Raw genomic sequence first — 12,544 nt, 5'->3', positions numbered from 1 at the left:
CTGGCATATTGAGTGCAGCACTTTCATAGCATCATCTTTTAGGATTTGAAATAGCTCAATGGAATTCCATCACCTCCACTAGCTCTGTTCATAGTGATGCTTCCTAAGGTTCACTTAACTTCAGACTCCAGGATCTGGCTCTAGGTGAGTGATCACACCATCATGGTTACCTGGGTCACTGAGATCTTTTTATAGTTCTTCTATGTATTCTTGCCACCTCTTCTTAATATCTTCTGCTTCTGCTAGGTCCATACTGTTTCTGTCCTTTATTGTGCCCATCTTTGCATGAAATATTCCCTTGGTATCTCTAATTTTCTTGAAGAGATCTCTAGTCTTTCCCATTCTATTGTTTTCCTCTATTTCTTTGCATTGATTACTAAGGAAGTCTTTCTTATCTCTCCTTTCTATTCTTTGCAACTCTGCATTCAATTCCTTTTCTCCTTTGCTTTCCTTTCGATTCTCTTCTTTTCTCAGCTATTTGTAAGGCCTCCTCAAACAACCAGTTTTTGTTTTTGCATTTCTTTCTCTTGGGGATGGTCTTGATCACTGCCTCTTCATCTCTACTTCACCTCTAATATCACTTTGGCCCACTATGGCGCCAAGCCCCCTTGTCATGGATGCCTGTCTTGATTGATCTCGCCTAATTATAAGGATGAGTTGCTCAGCAAGAGAGAGAAGGGGATGGGAGGGGTGCGTCTTGAATTAAATTTTTAAGGATAAGTGGGCTTCGCCAATCAAAGGTAGATAAAGCACACTTCAGGTAGGGAACTTATATATGAGCTATGGGGTATAGAAAAATAATTCTACAAGTTTGTATTTTTTCCAGAATGTTATTGAATAGTTGCATCACAATTTGTTGAACAAACTTTCTTCTCCCAGTGTAAAATGACAACTTCTACCTTTATCATATTTTAATATGTATGTGGGTGTATTTATTTTAGTCCATTTGGGCTGGTATAACAAAATACCACACATGGAGGGTAACCAAGCTTGTTACAGCCCAGGTCCTCTGTATTGAGTATTCTACCCCTGATGTGGCTACTTCTTGCTGCTGAAGTCTCAATTCAATCATCACCTCCTCAGTGAGGAGGTAGCACCCATCTAAATTAACTCTCCGCCTCAGTCATACTTTTTCATCCTGTTTGTTTCCTTAATGTCATTTATTGTTATTTCAAATTATCTTCTTCACTTTTGCGTTACTTATATATTATCTGTCCTCACTAGAATGGAGGTCCTGTGAGAGCACGGTGTTTGTTTGTCCTATTCACATCTGCATTCTCCCTCTCTGACAAAGGTCCTGGTAGATGACACGCTCTTAGTAAGTATTTGTTGAGTAAAGTAGATGAAAAAAAATAATAAATAAAGTAGCTGAGCCAAAACCAGACTCAAACAGTGTATCCTTTGAGTCCTAATGCAGTGTACTTGCCATCATTCCATTTATTCTGCCTTTCATGAAAGCATTTTTATGTTTGGAACTACAATAAGAATTGATGTTCAGAATAATAACATTAACATGTGCTATAAGATTCTCTATTATCAAAGAAAATTTTCATTTGAGTTCAATAAACTAAACTAATTAAAGCAGGGATGTCATGGTATGTTATTATATTAGTACATTTAGAAAGATTTCCAACTAAAGAGACTTTCTGCTTTTTCTTTAATCAGAAAATTAAATTAGCCCAGAGTTCTTCATTCCCCCAAAAGTCCCTGTTAATTAGGATTGTTCTATAAATCTATATTATTAGCAGAATTTGTCATCTGTTTCATTATCCTGTTTATTAGAGCAGTCTGAGCAGGGTGTCTTTGCTCATATCCTGGTTTGTGTATCACAGTGAAAAGAAAAATTATTTCCTAGATTCTCTCTTTTTTTTCCTATTCTGTGACACAGGCATATTTCATGCTGTTTGTTTAACAACTTAATTTCCTTGTGTCAGTTCCCAGTATAAAGTAGGAATGATATTATTGACTTGGCTATTAAGTCAAATAATTAAATTAGAGTCTACTTAAAAGCATTAGTGCTTTGAAACATTGTGATAACTGAAGATTGAAAACAACCTAAAAGTCCATCAGTAAAGGACTGTTTAAGTAAAGTATAGTATATCCATTTAATGGATTATTATGCAGTCATAAAAAATAATGGGGACATTCTCTGCTTACCAACATAGAAAGATCTCCTAGTGAAAAAACATGGTCCAGGGCAGGCTACATAGTGTTATTCTTTTGTTGTTGTTGTTGTTTAAAATAAAAAGAAGAAAAATAACTATGTATTTTGCTTGTATATGCATAGAGAAATGATGGAAAGATATACAGGGAAACAATAACAGTGATAACCAGATTGGAAAATAGTAGGACTAGAAACAGGAAATGGGACAGACTAGGGAGTGGAATTTATACCATGTCTTTCTTTTTATAGATTAATATTTGGGGTCTATAGGTTATATATTACCTGTAGTAAAAATTGAAAGGCTAACTTAAAAAAAAACAAAACCCATAACTAAAAGCAATGTGTGTTTCTGGACTGCATCTTATAGGATTAAAAAAAGTGCTATAAAAAACATTAAGGGACTTCCCTGGTGGTCCAGTGACTAAGATTCCGTGCTCCCAAGGCCAGGGGCTCAGATTTGATCCCTGCTCAGGGAACTAGATCCCACATGCCACAGCTAAGAGTTTGCATGCCACAACTAAAGATCCATCCTGAGTGCTGCAACTAAGACCTGGTGCAGCCAAAAAAAAAAAGAAGCCTATTAGGACAGTTAATAAAATTCAATTATGAAATACAGATTAGAGGAAATAACAATACTAAGTTTTTTAATTTGTCAACTATACCATGGTTACCTAAAAGAATATATTTGCTCTTAGGAAATATACACTGAATTACTAAGGAATAAAGGACATGATATATGAAACTTATGTTCAAATGACCTGAAAGAATAAATAAAAATATGTATGTGTCTATACATACATATCAGAGGATTGATAAATTGTGACAAAATGAAAAACTGATAGATCTGAATAAACATTCTCTGTAAACAGTAGTGCTTATCACTTTCTGGTGAAATTTTTGCCATCAGTTTCCAGTTTTTTCCATGACTGGTAATGCTCGTCAGAGGCAGTGGCAGAAGTGGTGACTGACTGTAGTCTACATTATGGCTGAAAATCATCTGCCTGTCTACTTCTTATCCTGCTTTCTGTCTTTTTCAGTTGTATCTTCACTACAACTTAGAGGTGACATTTGTGATACAGTGTCAACACATGGCATTTTAATATATCTTGAACAAAATTTCCTAAGGATATTAACTGTCTTGGGACTTTGTGTATAGTGCTAAAATATATAGTTCATTTTGTAGTGGTAAAGCTACAGGAACATTTAGTCAGGTTGTGTGGCATTGAGTGACTGAATTTGTATTATTATTTTTGAGTTAGATACTTTGGCATTTGTATGAACTACCATCTCTACTATAAATGACTTAACATTATAGTTGATTCTAGCCAGACTGGCCTCTTAAGTGCTTGAGAAGTAAGGCATATGTCACAGTAAAGTGAGGAGTAAATTATCTGCTTGTATAAACTGTCCAGAGAATGTTTGATTTTTATTGCTTTGTATTTTAAGTATGTTAAATTTGATTGTTCTGAGTGAAGATACCCTAAGGTCTTATCTAATAAATGACACTGACACTAAACAAATCTGGTATCAACTGAATTGTTAGTGTTTGTTTCCTGTCTGTCTAGGGAAGCACATGATTTTGTGCTATTGTAGAAGTCTGGAAAACAGGAATAATAATAATTCCCATGGGATGGGGAGGGAGATGGAAGGGAGGTTCAAAAGGGAGGGGATATATATGTACCTATGGCTCATTCATGTTGAGGTCTGACAGAAAACAACATAATTCTGTAAAGCAGTTATCCTTCAATTAAAAATAAATTGATTAAAAGTAATAATAATTCCCAGCCCTTTCCCTTCTCACTTTATAAAAAAAATTGGGAGGAATTGAGAGACAGTAGCACTTAAGCTCTTAAGTAGTACTTGATCAGAACTAACAGTGTCATTTTTCTATAACTAAGGCAAATGGCTTTTTTTTTTTTTTTTTTTTACTACTTTTCCCACAGCTACTCCAGACCCATTTCACACCTTTGAAAACTAGGTCCCGGTAAAAGCAGTGTGAGTTTCTTGGGCCTCATTAGCTGAATAATACCCATGCATATAAATGGGTCTTCAGATTTAGTTAAGTACTTTATATTTTCATGCAATAAATTGACTAGATGGCTATGAAATAGATCATGCTAGCAAATACCATTTACTTAGTTTGTGGATTTTTTTTAAATAGCTCTGTAAAACAGCTTAGATCATTGTATTTCAAAATAAGAATTTACTGAAAATATAATTGAATATTACTGAACATTGCTTAATCCCTTTTCAATAATTTGAAACACCATTCAAGGTCTTGGAATTTTGGGGGTTATTATTTTGAAAAGAGATCTCATAATATAGATCTCCGTATGCAGCAGATAAAAGATTCCCAGGTGGCTCGATGGTGAAGAATCTACCTACCAGTGCAGGAGATGCAGGTTCAGTGCTTGGGTCGGGAAGATCCCCTAGAGGAGGAAATGGCAACCCACGCCATTATTCTTGCCCAGACTATCCCATGGACAGAGAAGCCTGGTGGGCTGTATACTCTGTGGGGCCGCAAAGAGTCGGACATAACTGAGCAACTGAGCATACACGGAGCAGCAGATACTAGAGCCTGGACTATGTCTATACCAGTTTATGACAGCTCTTTATACATTCTTAATATTCCTGTATATTTACTTATATTGATAAGTACAAAAGGTAGAATATATTTCTACTTTGTTTCAGGAAATTGAACTTCACATGACACCTAAGGATAAAAGATTTTAAGAATCTACACATACATCCAGAAAAAAGTATAGTAAAATTTCATTCACTTAGAATTTTTGCTAATGTAGACCAAAAGTCGTGATTCTTAAGAACATAATTCAGATAAACTCTTCCATTGTGAATTAGGTCTTATTCATAAAGATTTATCCAATTAAAAATCAATAACTTATTTAAACAGGAAATCAAGGAGTTATATCTAATTGTGGCTTACTTACCATTTATTGATAATTATTTTCAAATCTCTAATCCAGTAATTAATTCTTATATTAATTCTTCTATTACCTAAAATGTTTTATAGACATGTTACATTATTACATAATATAACCCTATTATAAATTGTAATGGTGTCATTAACTTAGCTCATTTTACTTGTTTAGTGCCTATTCGTTCTAGTTTATAATTGTTAATTCCCTTTATAGTAGGACTTGTACTTGGAAGTAATAAAATCAGATTTCTTTATAAATATTTATGGTACAGACCTTTCCATAAACCAGACTGTAGCCCTTTCCTTTCCTAATTATTTCCAATAAACTCTACTTGTATCTCTTTTTTTGGCCTGTGTAGCAGTCTATACTACATAGTTCCTAGGAAATTTAATCCTAGATATTTATGCCTTAACTTCCAGTTAGTCAAAACCTTGTCAACTTCATGTATGTCTCTTGTTATAAAGTGTGGAGAGGTAGTACTTAGAGTTTTTAGATAGATACGTCTAACATGGAGTCTTCTTAGCATCTATAGTCATAGGGATCACTAAGTGAATGAGTCCTCTTCTGGAGTATCAGTCTCCAGAAGAATCAGTCCAGGAGGATTTTTTTTTTCATTATCTTATCTTTGTTTATATCTTGCTGAAAGTATCCATTAGTAGGAGGTAGCAAAAAGCAGGCAGAACATGCTTTTTGAAAGTCTTAAGTTCTTCATTAAGACCTTAAAGTTTCCAAGATCTCCTTTTTTCTCCTTCTTCATCTCAGGTGAGATTGAAGGTTGCCGATTTTTGACCACATCTGTCACCAGAAAGGATGCAAATTTGTGGTTTGAGAAGTTCCAGACACCAATAAAAAGCACTGTTCAATCTTTTACAAATGTCCTCTAGGCCAGATTTCATCATAAATACAGTAGTTTCCCGTACCTGCAGGGGGGTATGTTCCAACAAATTGGATTCCTGAAACTGCATGGTAGCAGACCCTATATATACTGTGTTTTTTATCCCTATACATATGTAACTACGATAAAGTTTAATTTATAAATTAGGCATAGTAAGAGATTTACAACAATGACTAATAATAAAATATAATAGTTACAATCTGTAATAAAAATTATGGTATAGGAATTGCCTGGTGGTCTAGTGATTAGGACTCCATGCTTCCACTGCAGGAAACCCACATTAGATCCCTGGTTGGAGAAATAAGATCCCATAAGCCTCACAGCACAACCAAAAAAATGAATATGGTCTTTTTCTCTTTCTCAAAGTTATCTTATTGTACTGTATTCACCCTTCTTATGATGACAGGAAATGATTCAGTGCCTGTGTGATGAAATGATGTGAGATGAATGACACATATTGTGATGTATTATTAAGCTAACATTGACCTTCTTATGATAACGTCAGAAGGAAGATATCAAGCCATGATGTCAGTGGTTGGGTGTCAGCAGCAGATGATGTCCATGATTGGGGATCCTTGATAGTTGAAGGGTATTTGTTTTTGTTTGTGTTTGTTTCACTGAAATCTTTTAGAAGAACATGGTAATTGGAAGTTGTCTCTTTTTAACACATCAAAGTTTTGCTGCTGTGGTGGAATCCTTCAGTGATAATAAGGGTAACTTTAATACTGCATTCCATCCATGAATCTTGTTCCCTAATTTGTCCTTTAAAGTCTGTGCAGTCTGAAAGACTTCAGCAAATTTTGGTATCGTCTGAATTGCTGGTTCTGTTTCACTTTCTTCTTCGTAATCTTTCTCTGTTGATGACTCAACAGCTTCTTACAGTTTCTCATCTATTAACACTTCTTTCTCCAGTTTCCGATGCGGTCTGCTTCTTCATCAAGCATGTTGGCAAATCCTTCTTACTGTGTGAATGATTTTCCTAACTTTTCTGTTGATTCCCAGGAAGCCTTTAAAATCATTCATGACTGCAGGCCTTTACAATTTCTAGTTTAATTAATCCACTGTAGCTTTGATGAATATTACTGTGTCCGTAACAGGGAATGATTTCCAGTATCACACTGTGTCTAGATTGGAGTCTGCATCAATTGCTGATCAAATGTTATCAAGTACCAGGAAAGTATATGTGGCCTTGACAAACTGATTGATGCCGTGGTCAAGGGGTTGAATCAGTGAAGTTGTATTTGAAGTTGTAAATTTCCAGCCTCAAACATTTTCATGTTTATAACAATTCAGGTTGACCAGATGTGTTATCCATTATTAATAGGACTGTAAATTCCAACCTTGCCTCTTGCAAATATTTTTTCACTTATGGGATGAAACATTAGTAAAAAACCATCCAATAAATGAGGTGACTGTCACCACTGCTTTCTGACAGTTTTTGAGAGCAAATGGGTTCTTTTCCCTACACACTACACGTTACTCTGGGCTTTATCACATGCCTTCCAGTGTTGCCACATAGTACCAGAGTTCATCTGTCCTTCCATGCCTTATACCCTGGTACCTTCTTTGCACTTTTATGAATGTAGCTTCTATTGGGCATCTTCTTCCAGAAGAGCCCAGCTTCATTGCCACTGAAGACTTGCTTTTATGGTATCCTTTCTCCTTAATCAGTTCCAACACTGTCAGGAATGTGGCAGTAACTTCTTCATCAGCAGACTCAGCCTCTCCAGTAATTTTTATATTTTTCAGTCTAGATCTGTTCCTTAATCTGTGTAACCATCCTTTGTGTGTAGGTGTGATCACTCAGTCATATGTGTAACTTTTATGGTTTGTGGTACAACATCAAATCTAGCACAGATTTTCTTTTTCCTTCTTCACAGTTTCACAGATAGAAAATTCATTCTTACTGTAGATCTTAGAAACCTTTTCACTTAAAGTACTTCATGGCTTCTTTTTGGCATATTCAAATCTCCAGCATCGCTACTCTTGTACTTTTGGGCCATTAATAAGTAAAATAAGAGTTACTTAAACATAAGCTCTGCAGTACAGTGATGATCAATCTGGTAACCGAGGGGGCTTGAATGGCTTATGGGAGGCATACATCATACAAAGGGATGATTCACATCCAGGGCAGGATAAATTGGGACAGTTCTCAAAATGATATGGAACTTAAAATTTATGAATTGTTTATTTCTGGAATTTTCCATTAGACCTCAGCTGACCACTGGTAACTAAAACCACAAAAAGCAAAACTGTGGATAAGGGAGACTACTTAATGTCATTCCACTGTCATCTGCCAGGATTAAAGTAGTGTATTCGGTTATTCTGTAGTCAAAACAACCAAGCCCTAGTCCAGACTGCTGTAAGAAAGAGCTCATTGCACTGTCCCTTTTGTTCTGCCCAGGCAGTCAGAGGTAGCTTTTCCTTTTGTTGTTAGACTGGTAGTTTGGAGGAAATAGTGGCTCTTTTGTAAAAAGTAACCAGTTTAGGTTATTTGTAATAAGCCAACTATTATCAGTAATCCTTGCCATTGACATGAAGTATTACTGAGAATAGTAGTTATATTTTTATTGTGCCATTGTGATTTTCTATACAGAAACACCCAAGATTCATTATTTCTATTTTTTAAATTTATAGCTCTTTAACTGTATCCAAGATTTCACTGCTGGGGCTCTGCTGGTGGCTCAGTGGTAGAAAATCTGCCTACCAGTGTAAGAGACGAGAGCTTGAGGGTTCAATCCCTGGTCCGGGAAGATCTCCTGGAGAAGAAAATGGCAACCCACTCCAATGTTCTTGCCTGGAAAACCCCATGGACAGAGAAGTCTAGCAGGCTGTAGTCCATGGTGTTGCAAAGAGTCAGACATGACTAAGTGACTGAACAATAAGATTTCACTGGCAGGAATGTAGGCCAGTCTTGATGTTTTATTCTCTAATATTCTCTAACATCCATGATATAGTACTTAAAAGCACTTCCTTTAGTTCATAGCTTCTGTTCATGTATTTTTACTGTCCAAAAAGGTGCTGCTACCATTTGTAATCATTCCTTAAAAATGTGAACCACCCTCAGTATAACTCTTAACAAAACATATGGCATCTGTGTGCTGAAAATTACCAAAAGCACATTGCTTACAGTTGGCTTCTCACCTTGGTTCCCAAGTGCTCATGTACAGAATATGGACCTTATGTTCCATCTCTCTCTCTGAATGATGTAGGAGCTTTAAGCTTTCCTGGGTTAGTTTGTATATTGAGTATTACAAAGAGAAGTCATTTTGCCTTGCTTTGGCTCTAATTGCAGAAAATGAAGTCACCGCTTTTGCTGTCTTGGATCAAGACCAGAAAGAAATTGTTGATACCAATGGAGCTGGAGATGCATTTGTTGGAGGTACAGACTCATTTATATGATACTTACTTATAAGTTAAACATTTCCTTTAACCCTATCTCTGCCACATGGCCAAGATTTTTTAATTTAATAACTTTTAATTTCTTCTTTTAAATAATTAACTCCTGATATTTTTTCCATATGCTTCTATCATTGTTATGAAGGGTATATTGCTACAGAAAAATACATATTTTGGTCTTAAAGGTAATTTACTATTATGCTATATCCCAGTCATTTTCACAAGATTAATTGTGTCTGTCAGAATATTGCATAAACAAGCTGCATCAAGTATAGTACATAGTATATTCATAGCACTTCAAGCTGAAATGTTAACACATTGTTGTTCTTTAAAACAAGTTGTGAATATTAATAGTATGCTAATAACTAAGGATGATGTCTTTGGATTATATCCTTTGATTGTATCATCTGTTTCTAACACAATGGTTGGATGTTTATAAGAACTAAGTCTTTTTTGGAGTGAGTAGTCAAAAATAAAGTCAAGAAAATTGGCAGAGTCTTGGCTTCCTGACTTAGGGATTCCCTGGTGGCTCAGACAGTAAAGGGTTGCCTGCAGTGCTGGAGACCCCGGTTCGATCCCTGGGTCGGGAAGATCCCCTGGAGAAGGAAATGGCAACCCACTCCAGTGTTCTTGCCTGGGAAATCCCACGGACAGAGGAGCCTGGCAGGCTACAGTCCATGGGGTTGCAAAGAGTCAGACACAGCTGAGCAACTTCACTTTCACTTGGCTTCCTGACTTAGGTTGATGTAAAATCTGATTCATAAGTTCTGAACTCCTTCTAGCTAAGTGTAGTAAGTCTCTAGAAAGCTTTAGATTCCTGAGTGATAACCCAAAAGAGTCCCTCCTGATCTTTATTTCTCATAACATCAAGGAAAAAAGGTAAATGGAACTGACCCTTATCCTTCTTTCCTTGGAGTATAATTTGAATTATGGGAAACTTATTTGAGATTATGTAATGGTTTTAACTTAGTATTGTTTAAAATATTTATATTCTTTTTATTTTAATGTTCTATTTCACTAGCATAAATTTTCGTGTTTCCTTCTTTGAAACTTTTCGTTACCAGTCTTAAACTGTTAACCATAAGACTGGTAGCATGCTGCTCGCTTCGGCAGCACATATACTAGAAGACTGGTAGCATGCACCATGCTCTGTTCTTTGGAAAGAGCACATGTGCATACAACAAATAATGTGCTACTTTGCTGTCATTCATGTATGTTTTATTTCTTTGCTCTGAAAGTTTTCACCATTGATTAGAGTATTTTGCAGCTGTTTTTTCTATTCCATGCTGCTTCAGAGGTCTAATACCATGTAAAATCTAATACTATCTAACCTAAGAACACCTTTTCCAGAATTGGGTCAAATTTTGTAATACATTAAGGAGACACTGTTGATTTCCTGGTTAAAAATTGGTTAAACCAGGAATCTTAGTACAGAAACTTATAAACTTATAACTTTTGTGTGTATTATTTAAGCATTTAAAAATACTTAAAACAGTTGGAACTCTCTTTCTTTGATGTTTAGTTCGGTATCTCCTGAGGCCACCATAAATAAAATGATGATGATATGATGGTGACCTAATTAGCCACTACTTCTGATCCTCAGGCCTGGGTTTCCTAACCTTGCAACAGCAATTCCATTATAGACCCCTAACCTCCTATAATGTTTCCAGTACAAGGTAGGAATATGTAGACTTTCTGAGGAAGAGAAAAGTCATTCTTAGGATATCAAAGTAGGAACAGCCAGCTACCCATTTGTATTATGAGCTATAAATGAACTATATCATTAAAACACTTGGGCTCTTACAGGGTTTTCAGCCTGTTTATCTCATTTTTCTTACTCAGCCTCATTATATACTTATGGTTGGGGTACAGTGAGGTAAATAAAAAGGAAAGAGTGTGGAACAGGGACCTGCAAACTTTTTTATCCTAAAGGGCCAGGTAGTAAATATGTTAGGCTTTGCAAACCATATACAGGCTATACTGCATATTCTTCTCATTTGTTTTCTTGCTTGTTTCTTGTTTTGTTTTTTCATTTTTTACAGTACTCTAAAAATGTGAAAACCTTTCTTCGCTCTCCAACTGTATATAAACAGACCACAGTCTGGGTTTGACCCTTAGGCCCTGGTTTGCCAACCCATTTTTGTAACATGTTGGCAGCTTCCTCACTTGATTCACTTTCATCATACCCTGGATTTCACCACAGAGTGTTGAAATCAATATAGAGAAAGTGGAAAGCAGGCTGAAACTAGGCAGAACTTTACTGGTAAAACCTCAATTTAGTTCAGTTCAGTCGCTCAGTCGTGTCGGACTCTTTGCAACCCCATGAACCGCAGCACTCCAGGCCTCCCTGTCCATCACCAACTCCCGGAGTCTACCCAAACCTATGTCTGTTGAGTCAGTGATGCCATCCAACCCTCTTATCCTCTGTCATCCCCTTCTCCTCCTGCCCTCAATCTTCCCCAGCATCAGTGTCTTTTCAAATGAGTCAGCTCTTCGCATGAGGTGGCCAAAGTATTGGAGTTTCAGCTTCAACATCAGTCCTTCCAATGAACACCCAAGACTGATCTTTAGGATGGACTGGTTGGATTTCCTTGCAGTCCAAGGGACTCTCAAGAGTCTTCTCCAACACCACAGTTCAAAAGCATCAATTCTTCGGGGCTCAGCTTTCTTTATAGTCCAGCTCACATTCATACCTGACTACCGGAAAAACCATAGCCTTGACTAGACGGACCTTTTTTGGCAAAGTAATGTCTCTGCTTTTTAATATGCTGTCTAGGTTGGTCGTAACTTTTCTCCCAAGGAGTAAGCATCTTAATTTCATGACTGCAGTCACCATCTGCAGTGATTCTGGAGCCCAAAAAAAGAAAGTCAGCCACTATTTCCACTGTTTCCCCATCTATTTCCCATGAAGTGATGGGACTGGATGCCATGATCTTAGTTTTCTGAATGTTGAGCTTTAAGCCAACTTTATCACTGCCCTCTTTCACTTTCATCAAGAGGCTCTTTAGTTCTTCTTCACTTTCTGCCATAAGGGTGGTGTCATCTACATATCTCAATTAAGTAGCCATTTTTCTCATTTAACCCTACTCATTGCTTAACAAGATAATCAGATCCTGAAAGACTGAGTCATGCAATGAGATGTTGTTG

General features: G+C 36.5%; 1 protein-coding gene across 7 annotated transcripts in view; it reads left to right on the top strand.

The window, feature by feature from the left end:
• The window catches only part of ADK (adenosine kinase), a 591,696-nt gene that overhangs the window by 549,449 nt on the left and 29,703 nt on the right, over positions 1 to 12,544 (top strand). For all 7 annotated transcript variants that reach the window (XM_043476503.1, XM_043476498.1, XM_043476504.1 and 4 more), the window contains one exon: positions 9,294 to 9,380. In XM_043476503.1, the coding sequence (XP_043332438.1) occupies positions 9,294 to 9,380 (87 nt within the window). The remainder of the gene's footprint in view (positions 1 to 9,293; positions 9,381 to 12,544) is intronic.

The sequence above is a fragment of the Cervus canadensis genome, chromosome 8, assembly GCF_019320065.1.
Source record: "Cervus canadensis isolate Bull #8, Minnesota chromosome 8, ASM1932006v1, whole genome shotgun sequence".
Taxonomy (NCBI): domain Eukaryota; kingdom Metazoa; phylum Chordata; class Mammalia; order Artiodactyla; family Cervidae; genus Cervus; species Cervus canadensis.
This window is presented reverse-complemented; position numbering and strand designations above follow the sequence as displayed.